This window comes from Anser anser (genome assembly GCF_964211835.1).
Source record: "Anser anser genome assembly, chromosome: 9".
Taxonomy (NCBI): domain Eukaryota; kingdom Metazoa; phylum Chordata; class Aves; order Anseriformes; family Anatidae; genus Anser; species Anser anser.
In genome coordinates, this window is record NC_139729.1 from 22733118 (window position 1) to 22750774 (window position 17657).

The 17657-nt window shown below is 41.2% G+C and overlaps 1 protein-coding gene across 13 annotated transcripts in view; it reads right to left on the reverse strand.

The window, feature by feature from the left end:
• NAALADL2 (N-acetylated alpha-linked acidic dipeptidase like 2) overlaps nt 1-16466 on the reverse strand; it is a 441985-nt gene extending 425519 nt beyond the window's left edge. For 8 of the 13 annotated variants that reach the window (XM_083849054.1, XM_083849043.1, XM_083849047.1 and 5 more), the window contains exon 1: nt 16393-16466. Coding sequence is in view for 2 of the 13 variants with exons in the window: in XM_083849042.1 (XP_083705168.1) it covers nt 1186-1646 (461 nt within the window). In the remaining 11 variants the exon portion in view is untranslated. Of the gene's footprint in view, nt 1-1185; nt 2655-16392 lie in introns of those variants that run through there. The other 5 variants (XR_014588273.1, XM_083849042.1, XR_014588274.1 and 2 more) reach the window with 3 other exon arrangements.
• Nucleotides 16467-17657: the final 1191 nt, after the last annotated feature.

The following is a 17657-nucleotide window of genomic DNA, read 5'->3' on the forward strand; positions in this document are numbered from 1 at the left end:
CTACAAAAGACCATTCTCTGGCTTGTTTCAAGTAATTAACTTTTAACTTCATGGTAGATTATCATATCGTTAAAACATGCAATCCAAGACTAAAACTCAGAAGATGCTCAGTCTTCATTTTGTCGGTCCCAGAGATAAATGCTGAATTAATGGATGCATTGGGACTCATACGAGAGCTCTTTAGATTAAGATTCTAAAAATATATTATAGCATTGCTTGATATACAGGACTCTGGCACTGTTACAGTTTCAGTCATCTAATGCTTTCCATATGCTAACCACTGAACAAATACATTTGCCTGTAAACGCAAGAACTACGTACCAAATAATAAATAAGGCAACATGATACAGGCTGTTCACATTAGGATAGAATCTAAATTCTTTATTTCTTCCCTGAATATTAGCGTCCAGATGACTCAGCAACAGCACTGCAAGTTTCCGCTGAAGTCAGCGAGACGCCTCAGCACCGTTCACAAGTGTCAGCTCCATTTTAATCCCAATTTTGAGGCCATCTCCATTAGGGCAGACTCGCCATGCAGAATCCTGCTGAAGCCAATTGGCTCCACCAGGATGGAGAAGCCAAGGCACCGGGTTATGCCGCAGGACTAAAACCAATGCTGTTCTATATTTAAGTCAATGAAGTTGCTCATTCGTGTCTCAGATAACCTGAGCGCCCACAAAATGAAGGATGGGGCAACACGCCTTCACCCAGCTCATCCTTTTGACGGCTCCCAGAAAGTTTTCAGGATGTCACATCGCTGTTTGCTTGGCCGTCTTTTAACATTTAACAGCTTCGAGGAGCCGACACAAGCCAGTTCCTAAAGCTAGCGGAGCCCAGACTTGCGATTAATCTCCCCGAGCAGACCGCAGAGCCCCCCAGCACCCCAAAACCACCAGCACGACCCCGCGGTGCCCGCTCACCTCAGCCGCGCAGCCCGAACGGCGGCTCAGGGCTGGTTTTTGTTATTTTTTTTATTAAAAAAAAAAAAAAGTGACTTCGGAGTTAAGTTTAAATCCCCCCGCGGAGCAGCCCCGCTTTAACCCAAGCGCGCCCCAGCTGACAGCCGAGCTCTGGGGGGGGGACGGGACGGGACGCGGGGACCGGTGCAGCGGCGGCCCGGCCCCCGGCCCCCGCCTCGCCTCCTTCCTCCTCCTCGTCCTCCACCCGGTGCCCCCACGCCGTTACCTGCCCGCCCGGTGCCCCGGCGCCGTACGGCTGCCCCGCGGCCGGTTTTCAGCAGCCGTAAAGCGGCGCCGCGCAGCCAGCGGGGGCCGGGGCCCGGGACGGGTCCCCCGGGTGTGGAGCCCCGGCTGTGGGGCCCCGCCGGGCCCGCCCCAGAGCTGCCGCCCCCCCCGCCTGGCGTGAGGGCCCAGCGAGCCGGGGCCCAAGCAGAAAGGGGGAACCCGGGGCGGGGGGGAGGAAGAGCACACCAGGGTTTCGGGAGCCCTTGATCCCAGGCTGAGAGGGTTTCCCCTCACCTCAGGGTGCAGGGGCACGGCGTGGGATGAGTTCAGTGGTGTGCAAGCCCTGCTTCGAGGCTTCTTGGGGATAGTTTGGGACGAACGTGTTTTTACGCAGGTACAGGTTATGTGGTAACATTGCTTGTGACAGGAAAAGTGGGATGCCAAGGGCCAGGCAGCCCTCATGCCAAGATGGGGGGCCAGGTGGGCAACACACAGCCATCCGCAGCTCAAACACCAGCACCTGCCAGCTTCCCCTTGTACGGGTCTGCAGGTGGTTAGCTGCCGTAATTATACCACTTTCACAAAGCCTCTTAATGTCCACAGGTCAACTTTGATCTGGAATACAGACCCATTACAATACTGTCTTCTCGTAAAATAGTTACCTCAATACAGATTAATGACTTATTTCTGCTTGGGAGCGTTCTGCTGTTCGTTCTGTCCTAAATCTACAATTTGTCCTGTAATCCAGGATACTGCTATATAAGCTACAGAGCTCAGCTGTCTTCAAAGGCAGGCGAACTAACAGCCTGTTAAATTTCAATGTCTGAAGTTGGGGTTAGTATTGTTTACCCTAAGAGAATTAGCAATAGAAGTGTTCATTTTATAAAGGGAAGATGTGTCAAGCAACATTTCCTAGAATGGACATCTATGACATATCCCCGCCCATGGAGAGAAAAAAAAACTCACAGTTAAGAGGTTTTTCCTATTGGATGATGAAAGAGCTACTAATAAAGAAAATGAAAACATCTTAACCCAACAGCTACTGCAGAGAAGGCAGAAACAGTCTTTCAAGTCTCCCATGCATGCAGTATGAATACTAACAAAAAAAAAAAAGATTTCAGGTGTTTATAACAGAAGTAGCTTCTGCTAATAAAGTATTAATGGGAAAGTCTGGTTGGACTGCTATAGCTCTGAAAGCAATTTCAGAAAGCACAGAGCAATGCAATCACTGAGGAGCAGGTGAACTAATATACAATCCTCATTAATGAAGCAGTTTTTCCACCATTAAACAGAAGTAAAACTGCAACTTGAGGCTTACTTTTCTTGCCCAAAGGACCAGGAATTTGTCAAGTATTTAGGTGTATAAACAAATTTACTCAGAGCTCAATTCTTCAGTTTTTATTCACAATTTTCTCTTCTCCCGTTAAGATATTCCAACTCTGCTCCTTCTTACACCCTCTTTTAAAAAGCATGGACAGGTTAGAGCCGTAGCTATGTACTGGCTTTGTTAGTCACACCTTAAGTACAGACTTGAGTTTGCTGTGCCACATAGCTTGACCTAATTGTTCCCTCTCTGTCCGAAAGGCTGAGACTTAAGTTCAAAACAGTTTTTCTACTACTGCAGTTCTGCATTTTCTTGCTTGAGCTGTGAAACAATTCTAGGTACCACAGAGTCTGGCATAACTGAGAGTTAACATGGCAACAGAGGAATCGTCTAAGGCCAATTCAGCATGCCAGCTCTTAGTCCACTCTACCTATTGTATCTGGATCCTTTTGGGAAAGCAATCAGAGGGCTTCCTCTGCCTGGAGTCTCATGCCTCCACTGCACCTTAGTCAAATATTCCTGGTAGGCCTCTTAGTTTGAAGAATGGCAAAAAGCCACTCAAATCTAAAGTTTCATTACACTTTTCCTAAAATCAGCAGGTAAACTTAGCTGCCCAAATCCCTGCCTGCTGCCATTTTAATAGCTTCTCCTTTCCCCTAATATTTTCGCTTGGGACTGGCTTTCCCCTTGGCAATGAGAAAAACAAGTATGCTCTTTCCACTGTAGCAGTATTGCCGAAATGGACAAGTTTGAGTCAGCTGGCAAGAAAATTTTTCTGGTAGGGAATCAGGACCACACACTCCAGAAATAAATCACAAAGAAGCAAGTGATATCCCAGCATCAAGGAAAACAAACAGATTTGCTCTACAAAGAAAAAACTCTAGGCAATTACATTTTGCAAAATCTTAATGTGACACGACTGGAAAAGGACATGCAGGACAGTCAAATTTAAACTTTCCATAAAGCTCTGCTGAAAGAAGAGAATGTATAAAAATAGCATGTCCATACAACAATGAACTATGCACATACATCTCACCTTATCAAAAGTATCTCAGGTAACTTGGAAATGTTCATGGAAACATGTAAAAGTAACATTAAATTTAGAGACTTCACTAATTTAAGACATTTGTCAGTCTTGAGATACTGTATTAGGCAGAGGGTTTATCCTAGCCTTTTGTAAAGCAGAAAAAGAATCCATTTGATGTTTTTAAATACTAAATTTGAATTGTTCACAAACATAACCTTGTTTTTCTCTAAGTTAAAGGTGGCTAGGTATTTTTTTTATTTTTTGGTGTTTGTGGTTTGTTTTTAAAACCAGCCTGCTAAATGACTTAGCTCGAGCACTTGCATGAAGCTTAGGTGCCATCTTGTGGCTAGATCACAAGATAACTTTTCGGGTCATATAAAAAAGAAATACCAATATAAAAATCTCATTTATAAAACAGTTTGCAAACAATAAAGAAAATCTACATAGCTCACACATTTATGGACTGACTCTGAAAATTATCTTCAAGTCCTTGCTTGAGGACATGGATCAACCTTGTTGGCAGGACCGTTTCTTCCACTGCAGGATGAGGGCATTCAAACTAATTTTAAAGGTGTGAAAGGGAACTACAGTCCTGCCCCTTACCATCCACTTTTGCAGTATTTAATCAAGGAAGTTGTTAAGACTGACAAGACTTGTAGGCATGCCTGCAATGTCAAGTCTTGCTTCCTTACAGAGGTTAAAGACAACACACTTTCAAATACAGAAACCCCACCTAGATAAACAAGAACTTAAATACCATTAAAAGTATCTGCAAAATGTTGTTTGAAGGTCTACAACTTTTTTTTTTTTATGAGCTTCTTATACTGAGGAATTAATTGTATATATCTATTTTACAAAACTAATCCATGACTCAGCAAGAAAATTAATGAAATGAACAGACAGAACAGCTGCCAAGAGTGGTCATTTTAGACCTAGCAACCTTGAAAATGACCTTTTAAATAATGAATTTGGAGAAGTACACTACAAAGAAACAAAAAGTGTGTTCTCTGCCTATAACGTTGAACAACAGGAATAACATCTGAAGGATTAAGACGTTACACATATCAAGCTTACTAGAGCTGTTTATTACGTATAAATAACCCTAAACATTGACCATACCTGCCTCAATGCACATCCTAATGAGTGGTTAACTCCAGTTTTGTTCAGTATTTTTTTAAACTCACTGTACACTGAAGTACTCTGATCCACTGAAGCCAGCATGGACCTGTGCAATGTTACCCAAGTGAGAAACAAATTACAAAATTAGGCCTAGAAGGCTAGTGCGGCCTATCCAAGTACTTAGAAAAGGATAACTGAACAAAGTAATGCAACCTATTTAGCCAACTCTAATTATTCATTATACCATAAGCAGTTAAATATTTCCTAAGAAAAGGAGGCATCTGAACATACATGCTTTACACAATTGGAAGAGTGCCAAATTTTTGTTGACCTATTTAGGCCATACATAGTGATGCAAGAGAAGCACGATCTGCAATTAGACTGGAGGGGTTTTTGTTCCTTGATCTTATGAAGTGGAATAACTGCAGGAAAAGCAGGTGTTTCTGATTTTATTGAAGCTTAAGTTAAAGTATGATTCTTCTTGTAAAGGAAAATACTTCTTACTTAGTAGAACTATCACATTTTCTTTTAATTTCAAGTTGGAGAAATTCAAATTTCATTTCTCATCCACGCATTCTGCAGTGGACTTAAAAATAAAACAAAAATAGGCTCCTTCTCTCTCCCCAGCCCCCCAAACTGTCCCTCCCAAGTGCACCCTCCATTCCTCTTTCAATTTACAAGTACAGAAGAGCAAGGTGCTTCTCTCAAGAATCATTTCCATGCCCACACTGGCCCCAGGATACTGTCTTTCAAGGAATGTTCTCCCAATAAATAATCTCCATAATGTTACTGTTGCTTAACCTGTTATAACAAAAAAAAAGTTGTCACTTTTGAATCACTGAGAAACCCAGGAAGTGCCATCAATTACCATGAAGTCCTTGAGACTGTTATAGGCATTTTCACTCACTACTAAAAACAAGTTTCTTCTGTCACTGACTTGGTAAGATCAAGCTTTGGGGTTCCTAACAGGTGACTTGAATACATTAAATTAGTTCAGGGTGTATATTTCAAAATGTTTGTAGGCGAACTCACAAGAGATGTAAATGAGTGAATATAAACCAACGTCACTAACAAGCAGGTCTCCACAATACTCAAGGCTGTTTCACAGAGGAGTCAGTTCTTATGATAAAGCTTATTAACACACGTTACAGAGGAGAAAACCTGCCTCCTACTTTTTTAATGATTTAAAGAATAATCATGTCACTGGTGGGTTTTAGAAGGTGTTTGTGAATTGAAACAGAAAATGAGACTACAGAACCTGAGCCTTAATCCTCCAATTTAATTTCCTTTAATCTTGCTCATAGAATATAACCTCTTTTTTAGCTATCCAGTTTTCCACCAAAGCCCATCTGTTTCAGATCCTCTTATGCCTTTTTTACCACGACATACATGCATTGCCCTTCTCCAGGCAGGCTTCCCCCCTGCCCAGGTTCCTCCATCTCACGTTCAACACACCATTTGGCTTCTAATCCAGGATGGCTAACAATAAAACTAGAAGAGGAACAGAAGACACAGCAGTGGAAGTGGTCATTTGGCAACCTGCAGGGCTCACACTTACAGCAATACTCTGAGCACAGGTAGGGCGGCTAACACAACATTAAGACTAAATAAAAGACAATTTATATTCACCCCCATTGAGGTTTGAAGCTGGGATAGGTAATTTGCTCCAAATGGAAGAGGAACACTACAGACTTTAGTGCTCCAGGCTTTTCTGGGTCTTGATCATTTAACTCATCGTGGGGTTTCTTCACTCAACCTGACCTCCAGTTGTATTTGAACAAAAAAAAAACCAAAACTTCTGAAAGGGACTGTGGGAAGAAGGAGAAAATCCCTACTTATATAATTGGTTTATATTTATCAGGAACTGCATTATGGTCAGTACTGAGCAAGATACTGAAGCAAAACAGCAATTTTTAAACCCATACAAATGTAAAAGTTTTTATTCTTTGTTAATCAAAACATTTCATTTAAAAACAACAGCCCTAGCAAAATAAGGGAGAACCTAAAATCCCCAGTGGCTTAGACACATTCCATTTGGTGTGATAAAAGACAAAGACCTACATATCTTACAACATGTAATTTACTTCAGAGGACAGTAGCTTATAGCCTATGATTTTAATGATTGTCCTACAACTGATCATTTCGTGAAGTACCAAATAAAGTGCACTTAAACTAAATATTATCCTTTTACCCTTCCAGAGAACAGTATTTCATTTAAGCCATTCAGATAAAGGTAGTTTTGAGGGTTAGTGGTAGATTTGAAAGCTTGTTCAGTTATTTGAGCTCCAAGACCTAGGTCTAATTTAGCCTAATTCAACCTTTCTAAAACTTCTCATGAACTTTAAAAATCATATTTATATATATATACATACACATATATATTGCTATAGAGCCTAGTTTTGATTTTGGATATACCAGTACATGTTGAATTAAGACAAACTTCCCACAGAGGAGAATCTTAATCTTTTACCACTCAAAATAATGATACTACCAGCACTCATAATAGGAGGAACACATATACGGCCTTTGCTCAGAAATGGTACGATTTGCCCTTACAGAATTAATTGAAGAACTGACATCTGAAAGAGCTCTCAATCTCACAGGACTCATTTTCTCTTTACTCATTCTGTACCAACTTGAAAGATAGAAACATTTAACAGAGACTGTTCCCCAGACATGCATTGTTTTTACTAATATTTTCACACTGTGGTATAGCAATCCTGTCCAAAATCTCACGGCAAGCTGCATCTTGAACATAAAATATATACTGTGCCAGCAGAGAAAATTGTCTGTTTTGCTCTCATCTCCCAGACATATCAGTGAGTACCAGGAAAGAATGTCAGATATGCTCATCAGTCACAAATAATTACAGATCCCTATCATCATTGTTTTTCTCCACAATCACCTTATCTCTGACAAGACATTAAAAAACAGTCTACAAGTTATAGGAAGGATTCATCCCAGCAAGCTGACTGTCACAGAAGTAAGAAAAGAATAAAAATGTGTTGACCAAGTGTTTTTTCTGTTACTTATGAATAGAAAGGAACCTGTTGTTTTGTTTTGTTTTCTTTTTAAATCAACATAAGCCTAACTAGCTTCTAAAAACCTCTTTGCATTTGCTTTTTCAAGGCTTCATCTCATTTTCAAGATGACACCTACAAATGTTTTCTTGATGTAGTTTGTGATTATTTTTCATGACTGTTTAAACTGCTAAAAACAAATATTCCAATAAAAGTCCTAAGGAGGGGAAGCTTTACCCAGTGATCCACAAGGAGAATCACTGAAGCCTATGCTTCATGATTTTTGTGTGTGTGTGAAAACTATAGTTTTCACATAAATCAACAGAATCAAGGACATATCAGTTTTAACTCACCAGGGGACAGGTGTGAAAAATGAAATATTCACAAAATCATCATTAAGCAAAACGACATTCTAGCAGTAGCAATAGGCTCAGCCCCTGGTGAAACTGTAGGGAAGCAGTAAGTCAAGTCATTAGCCCTCCTATTGACGGGAACAGACCCTGTCCCTACTGTTCTGAGCACCAGCAGATGACTCTAGCATATGGCTTGCATTGCAAGTTCTTGGTATAGCTCATTTTCGCTGTGCAGAGCCAAGTGAAGATAACAGGTCAAAGCCGATTTCCATTCCAGGCCCTCGTTGCTTTCACAGATCCGCAGAGAAGCATTACCCGCTGTACACAGACCGCCGCGCTGAACTTGAATTGTTTCCTTGCACCTGCTCAGAGTCACGCTTGCAAAAGCTTGCACATTGCCTATATTCTGCTGCTGTCAGGAGGCCTGTGCCTGCCATAATTCAGACCCAAGTATCTAAACATCCAGGAAAATGCCAGAGTTCTGTGCCCTCTTTGCTGTTTCCATGGTCATTCCTGCCCACATCCTGTGTACTGTACCCACAGCAGTGCAGGTTCTGTTACACAGCAGTCCTATGTAAAAGCATTCAGAAAGCCTCCTTTTGAATCTGTACCCAGCTTAGAGAGTGATGTGAACCCTCTGTTAGGTTAAAAAAGAAACCCCGTGTTAAAGTATTTTATTTGCATTGCCAAAAAAGAATACGTAGCATACAGGAATGAGAGACAGCAGTAAACTGCCCGATTTCAAAGGCAGTTTTAGGTGATTGGCATAGGCTGGAGTATGCCTGTTAATACCCTGTTGCAATTATACCTTTACAGGAGAAACATTTACATGAGCGAGAACAAAAAGCCATGCAGTAAAGTTCATTCTATAATTTGGTAGCTGGAATTCTTTAATGTTTTCCAAATTTATGCCCGAAGTGTAACAAAGGGAGTCAAGTAATGTAAACACCAAAAGATAACTGCAAACCTTGTAAGACACCAGAATTTTATCAAAATCATATCTGCTTCTATCATTGCTAGCCATTTGTCGCATATAGCTAAAGTAAAGTAATGGCAATAAAAACAACCCAGATTAAAGTGGATAAATTGGAAGAGGGTGTTTGTCCGGGGCTTAGTTTTTCTTTAAAGCACAGCGTGTACCTGATTTACTTGTCCTAATGCAGGCCAGCATAAAGAATATGTTATTAAACCTTTTAATTTCAAGCACACTTCTGTGATTGCAATTTAAATGAAAACACATGACTCTGAATCCCACTTGATCTCTTCGCACTAGTGCTGGCAGTGCACAGGCTTTCATTCTAATCAGGATAAACAAATCCATAGCTGAGGCTGGTAAAGAGAAATACATGCCAAGTACATGCTTTATAAGAAAATCTTGCCTTTTTTTGTGAAATGCTGGGCAAAGGGTAAAATACTGAGCAGTAACTGTAGACACTAGCCTGAATAAAGTCATAAAGAGCTGAAATACGGGGAAGCAGAAGGGATCCGGAATAGACCTGAGAGAGGTAGTTCTGCTTCAGTGCCTCGTATCAGATGGCAGAAAGGCTGGCTTAGTGTTTTCATTGATTCTCATTTGAGTTGGTATTGTCTTGGGATATTAACAGGTTTACTCTGTGGCCACAGCTTTGAAAACTAAGGGTGATTAAATTAGTTTTTAAGTAAAACACAACATACAACCTGCTAAGGTGGTAGCCTAAGTAGAACAAAGGACCTTTGCAGACTAACTTCTGCAGACACTTTGCAGGCTGAAGATGCCATCATATAAATAGGTTTTTACTGGTCTGGTTCACTTTCATACTGAGCACCAGTGCATGGAGCAAGACAATTTGGCTCTGAATGATCAGGTTTTTTGACTTGTGATGGTGTAGCTGGATATTTCCAAGGATAAAGATGCTTTCAAAGCAGAATACAAATTGGAATTCATCAGTGAAAGAAAATGAAGGGCTTATCAACAAGGTTGTCGTTTCTAAGAGACAGATTTATTTATTTAAAGCAGTATTCATGGGAAAGATTAGTCTCATACAGAACTAGTGGAAGGCAGCAAGGACAACAAATGTCACGTTAAAGCAGATATATTTGCTGGTGGGTCATTTAAATTGTGCCTGAAGGATAATCCCAGCAAGATGGGTATTTCAACTTCGTTTAGCAGCATCCCTAGCTGGGATAAGAAGGTCTAATCACTTTATTAGAACAACAATGTCATTAGAGGAGAATTTGGGGAGAAGCAGCTATATTTACTTTTTTTTTTTTAAATAAAGGTTTAGCAGAATAGCTTCAGCAGCCAGCTTGAAGCTGTAGATATTTATGATTTTAATCAAGAACTCTGACTTTGTGGTATGCCAAAAAGCTGACTGTGCAATAGACCAAGAGTTGCACTGTTGTTGCCCATAAAAATAAAAAAATAAAATACATCCTATATTTGTATTTTTTAGATCTCATGTTTTAAGAATGGCAGAATATAGCTCATTTTCTTTTGCACTTTAAATGCATTAAAGCAATATGCTCTTTACCTCCAGACATCATTCCTTTTTAAATAGTACCTAGAATTCAGATAACACAGTAGGATGCGTGCAGTATGACCTTGCCTTTCATGCAGAGCTCCCATGACCAGCACCAGCAGAGTCAGGGGCATGGGTAACAGACTTCATTGCAGCTTATCTCTTGCAGGGATAGCACTAATGTTCTGTTAGGGGATGTGTTGCAAACAGTTGTACTAATTAACTTGGATCAATTTTTTATATTGTTCTTTAGCTTCTTTCCCCATATAACCTCCAACATCTGTGGCTGAACACGCAGTGTCGCTGGCTTCTCTGTAGTGCTACATTTTGATTTTTCTATACTGCAAGGAAAAATTATCAGTAAGAACACAGCCCTGTTCTCAAACATTGCACTGCTAACTAGAGACTCTTCATCTAATTAAAAGCTATTGAGGGATCATAGCACCCTTGAACCAGGAATCTGAATGTCAAAAAATTATCTTTAGTTCAAGCTCCAAGCTACGTGCTAGTTTTCCTTCTCAAGGGTCCATAATATCATCTTGGAGTACATTGTAAACAGAGGTGCCCAGAGCCCCACCCAGCTAAGCAGCAGCATTCTTAGAACATTAAGCTTAAAGCAAGGAATGCGTAACATTTATAAACTGAGCAAAGATAACAGAAGTTAGATACTAATCTTTAAGAGATTGATAAAACTTGTTCTGGTCTTGCCTGTCACTTGATAGTATCATGCTGTGTTTCTTGATTCTCCTTGCCATTTTTAGCAAAACTAGAACTGCATTTAAAAATATACCCAGAGAAATTATTGCTTTCTATAGCAGGGATAGAAAAGAATTCAGTACCAAAGTGAGAAGTTTGACATGCCCAGTTTTTAGCTACTAGGGTAATATTCTTCAGCAGCTTGGGGTATGACTCTTAAGCTGAAGAATGGAATGGATCCAAAGCCATTCTACAGACTGCTTGGCTGCTCAGAAGGGTATATTCTGGGCTGAAAGCATCATCATTGTTCCTGGTGGTCTGTCACTTAATAGACTCACATCAGTAGGCCACCATCAATAGCTAGTAGCTGCTCCTTTGGATCCCCCTCCTCATTTTCTTCATGGACTTGAAAGAGAAATGTCCTTGGACAAACATTTTCCTTTTGAAGCCCTTCCTAATCTAAAGTCACCCTGTGCATCAAAATGAACTGCAGCATGAATTCAGCCTGTTAAGATATGGCTTTCACCAACTACCATTAACTGATTATTTAAATCCACAAGGTCTCTACTACAGGGGCAAATGCAACACTTGCATTTCTGGAAGCGAGAAATCAACCACTCTTCAGATGCATCTGCACTTATTGGTGCAGACAAGGTGCAAATTACACCAAGATACCAACCGAGGTAAATCAATATCAGAGTTGAAGAGCCTGCTCATCTGGTCTCACTGTAAACAGCTGTGCTGAGACTGAGCACTTACAAGCTCTTAAATACATACTGTTAGCAGTGATACAGGCACGTATCTGAAAAGCAACGACAGGTCTTCTTAGCCTGTTGATTTTGCCTCCTCACACTTCTCTACCTGAGACCAAAGGGCAGCGAAGAGGCAAACAGGTACAGTAAGCTGTGCTGTAACTGTAGCATTAACACAGGGAAGGAGAAACAGGTCAGACCACAAGCCGTCACCCTTCTTTTCCCATTAATGCTTTCCCTTATATGTACAACTTGCCTTACACGCTTTGAATTCACCCTCCATCAACATCACTCTCTGCTGACACCAGGCACTGTACCTCTATGGAAGCTGTGATGTAAATTACAATGTATGCAATATCTGGATAGGTTAAAAATAAAGGTGGTTTACTCAACTTATTCTTGTCAAAAAATATTAGGAATAAGACGTCTGACTTACCTTCCAACAGTATACTGAGAACAGTATTTCTGAAATACTCTAAGCAGTAGTTTACAGAAACTGGATCTGATTTTAAGGCAGCAGAAAGTGACCACACTGCCTTGTACCTACCGCATTCCTGCTACCTAATTAATGTTAAAAACAGCATCTCTCCTGGAAGGTCAAAAGAAGATCCCCAGGCGCCTGGGCTACAGTTTGCTGTGCCTGCTGCGTTGCCCATGAGTCAAAAGGAAGCCTGCACAGATGCACTGATTTTTTTGATACAAAATATTAAATCAAGATCCAAAATGTGTCCGCCAGCCCCAGTAAGTGAGGAGAGGGGTGGGAAGGGATGGTAAGGCACAAGCAGCATTTAAGACAAAATGTTTAATTTAGATAGAGCATAAAAATTTCACTCAAAGCATCTCATCTCCTTAGAACTGAAATTTGAGTATTTCACACAGTTTTGCACTGGGCTCCTTACTGTTCTACGTACAGGAGGATCACAGGATAGCACAGGCTGGAAGGGACCGGGAAGGCTGTAGTCCCCTCTCCTGCTCCAAGCAGGGTCAGCACTGGGGTCAGGCCACTTGCTCAGAGCTTTATCCATCCAGTCAGGCTCTGAAAATCTCCACAGGTGGAGACTACACAACCTGTCTGGCCAAACTCTGCTTGACTAGCCTAATGAGGAGAAAGTTTTTCCCCTCATAGCCAGCCTAAACCTCTGTTGTTCTGGTTTATGTCCGTTGCTTCTCAACCTCCTGCCATGCACTGCTGTAAAGGGCCTTGCTGTCTGCTCTGTAACCTCCTCAGAGGCACCGGAAGGCTGCTGTCAGGTCCTCCGCCATGAAGCCAGGTCTACCAGTTTCCCTGTATTCAGGCACCGCAGCGTACCATGGGAACTATGGCTTATTTTATGAGCTGCAGTTCTGCGCCCAAATTATGATTTCCAAGAAAAACTGCAGCAGTTTTGTCAAGAAACTAAAGAGCTCACATCCTTGCCAGAAATATAAAAAACACCCTACATACAAAACAGACTTTTTTAAACCAGCCCTACTTGGCAAATTGTACTTTTAAAGAGCCCCACTCCTGCAATACTGAATCTCTAATACCCACCTCCTGTTTATCCCAGTACCTCAGCCATAAGACTACTCTATAAGAGCAACCACACTCAAAAAATAGAGCAGTAAATCCCTAGTAGCATTTATCCAAATATGGAAAAGGCATATTCCATACAGTTTAGCAACAAAAATAGTGAGTGTCTGATTTAGAAAATCCAGTTTGCCTTACTTGTTATTTAGCAAACACCTTCTACTAAAATCTTACAGTTTGTTGACAGCAATCTGAAATGTGTTAAAGTAGGATACACATACAGAATGCCTTATTTACTAAAGCAGAATTATTTTTGGAAAAGCTGAATGTAGAACAAGCTACGTCTTGCTCTAATTTACAGCTGAGCATCCTGTTTACATGCTGATGTCCGTGTTTACTTCTTTGGATACAGGAAGATATGCTGAAAGACTTGAAATAATTTTGCCTCACGCTGCCTATCAAGCTATTCCACTTCCATAGGAAACAATGGCTTGGGGTCAAGTTAACTCATGCAGAGAAATGTGAGAAAGAGTTGTTTCACTGCTTTAAGACAATGCCATTTTAACAGCTTTGCTACAAGGATTTTCTTTGCCAGGCTTCCTTCCCCAATCTGTCTCTCTGAAATGCATACAACTTCCTTCTGGCTCTTTTTGCTCAGAATATTGTTCAAATTATTTTTCTTTCTATCTAAACCTTATTCTGCCCTCCTTCTCCCCCTCCCTTAAGGAAAAAAAGTACTAAAATTTTCACAAGATTTGCTCTGTCTTCAAGCTGCAGTCTTTACACATCAATCTCCACTATGGAGTTATACACAGCAGTAGGTTTTTTCATTATATTCTTGCATGATTTATTATTGTTTAATGTATATCTTGAAACACAGAATGGCTGGACTTCTAGAAGGTTAAGAAGAGAAAGCCAGGACAGTTTTCTGTATGAATCTCTGTGCAAGTGCCAGCTCGATTTCTGCAGCCCTGTGCTCAGCAAAGAACAGTAGAACAAGAATGCTGTTAGTATTCTTAGAGTGCTCTGAAGAAGAACAGGAAGAGGCAAGAAAATAATCTTACTCTGTACCAGAAAGAAGTGCTAGAAAGTCAAAGAGGAGAATTCAGGCTCCATCCTCCCCACAGCACACAATCAACATCACTCACAGTCACTCTCATGCATCACAGCAACACTAAAGGTAATAAGCTGTACATAAAAGAAGGGAAATACTGAAGAGATACTATTAGAGTACACCCCCCTTTCCTCTAGCTATCCATGTCCTCCAAAAGCACCCATTGCTTCCAGGACACTGATACTACCCATTTGCTGAAGCTCTGTCCAGGAGGAGACCCACCTGGCACACATTCCTGCATCTTGGGATATTTTGATTAATGATTTATGGCAATACACCCATTCAAATAACCAGACTTGACTTGCTATCTCAATTTTTCATTTAATAGCTTACCTGCCCTACCTTCAGATCACTGCTAAGAAGCACAAGGCAGGCCCAAGCCCAGAGAGAGCCCTGGAGCACAGGCACTTGTGGGGCAATACAGTAGTGTTGATGACTCCCTGAAACTCAAATATGGCTTCAAGAGCAATGAAAATTGTAAGAGGCCCAGAACAAAACGTGGTATTACAGAGCTATCCTGCTCCTTCTACCCTTACCTGCCTAACTGCAAATAAACATCTATTTATCCCACTATATGTGCGTATCCCAAATCATTACATGTGTCACAGGCACTGCAAAGCAGTATAAGAGTGCACAAAGTGAAAATCCTACAAATGCCAAGGTTACGTAGAAGGGGAAAAAAAAAAAAAAAAGAAAGACCACTTTCTTCACCTCAGGGGCAAAATTGGAGTTCACATGTGTGATGGACTGAATAATGCTTCATCACAAGAGCCAATTTTCTTCCAGCTCCCTGCAGCTCTTAAAATATAGATCTTAGTTTTGTACCTGATTTGCTAAATGACCTTTCTATCTATCATGACTTAAAAAAAAAAAAAAAGAAATGATAAATACACAATTTCATGATTTACTGTGCTCACCAGAAGCTAGCTATTTTTAGGAAGGAGTACTATTCTCCCTTAAGAAATATATACTGATATAATACATATATATATGTGTATATATATATATACACACACACACACATTTGTGTCATTCCCCTTCTTCCAGATGGAAGAAAAGGGGTATTACTTCCTCAGTGAAAATGAAAACCAGAAGAAAAAGCTAAGTAGTTATTAACATGGAGGTTGTTTAACAACAACAACAAAATATGTTGTGACTTGTAACAAACAAAAAGCCCTAGGACAGTTTGAGCTCATGTAGCATAAATTTGAGTGTTAACTGTTGCAGAAACATGAGATGTAGGAAAAAAAAAAAGTGAAAAGCATGTGTAAGCATTGAATCAATAAGGAAATTGAAATCATATAACTTGAAAGTCAACACTCTTAGATGTTTTCCTACTGCATAGAACTTTGTTAGATAAGCGTGTATATATATTTTAAACAGGACCACCTGACACTGAAACCTTTTCTTCTTTGGATGCATTACATTGCTCTATTACAGGAAAAGCAATGTCAGCAGGTACAGCTGCCTGTCCTACCTCATGTCCTACTCAGACCACCACCAGAAGCCCCGCTGCCCAGCACCACCACCCTTTGTCCATGCCTCCGGGCGTCCAGGAGCTGCCTTCCCCTTCAGGGGTTTCCAGCCTCCCAGGAAAGGGACTGTTCCCCCCGCAAGCCCCTTCCTGGGGTGCTAACAGTTAAGACACTTGAAAAAAGCAGAAGAAGGGGAAGGAAGCCCAGCAAATTCACAGCACAGTGCAAAAACAACCCCTCATACATGCTCTAACAGGCCTTCCTACTTCAACTCACATCCGTTCAGGAGTAACGGCAAAGAAACCATATAAATTCTATCCTACCTTTCCCTTAAGAAGGCCAAACATCCACCTCCACTCTGATGGGACCTAATTGAAGGTGCTCAGCCCATCTCACTGCTTTATGCCCTTCCTGGAGCTGGTGTGCAGCTGTGGGAGATCAGGGCCCCTGAGCGGTGCCCCTGCCATCCTCTGCCCACCTCCTCCCTCTCACAGCTGTGTTTTTTCCTCCACTTTCTGGAGGTTTCTCTTCAGTTTCTCCCCCTAAGCGGCTGGTACATCCCTCCCTACCCCTTCCAGGCATTGACTGCTGACACCTGGGGACTAAAACCAACCCCTTCCATCTTGACACCTCAGTGTGGTTTCCAGGCCCCTAGCTGAGCTCCCGGTGCAGAGCACCTGGCTCCCATTACCTAAGCCTGCCTTTGGGCTCCCAGGGGCCCAACACTTGGCCACCAAGGCCTGAGAGGAGCCCAGCCCTGACCCATGGCTTCAGCACACAAAGCGGCAAATGAAGCATTATCCAGGCTCTGTATTTGTTAGCGTCTTGCCAGGCCCCAGCGCCCCTATGGCCTTCAGTCTGAAGAGAGAAGCCCAGGAACGTTTTGCAGAAGTCCTGGCAAAAACACAGCAAGACTGGGCTGCAGCAGCACCAGAGCTGTTTTATTAATTCTTGTCACCACTGAAATACATCGAAGCCAAACCCATAATTCCTGATGTCACTTTTTCATTGTTTACAAAAAGCACATTAGAGTTCAAGTTTAGAAATCCGAGCAATTTAGGTGCATCTGGACAAGACAGAAAAGAAATCGTCTAGAGTTAAGACTATGGATATGGATGCTAAAAATAAATAAGTAAATAAAAAACCACAATCATGAAGTGTTAATTTCTGACATATTGATATAATCAGAAATTTTATTCATGAAACTCAGTGTCATGGGAAAAAAGTTGTTTTGAGAAATGCTTGATAACTTATACAAAACTGACAACTCACAGAGGAGATGATGAACTAATTTGAAGAAAGATGCTTGATTTATTTGCCTTTGCTCTGTTTTTGTTTAATATTGTGGGAAACTAAAAGTATCTGATTAGAAAAATTAAGTTGAGCCAGAGATATAGGATGGGATGAGTCAATGTCCCCCACTGCTCTCAGCACGTTACAAACTATATGGTACTTTTTATAACAATGCAGCAAGAATAATCAACCTTTCATGACTGAAAGGAGCCAATATTATGTGTTCTGGTGTTTTCTGCCTTTCAAAAGGTGGTCACTGTTGCTGCTCACAGAATTGAGATCAGGCCAAGACACA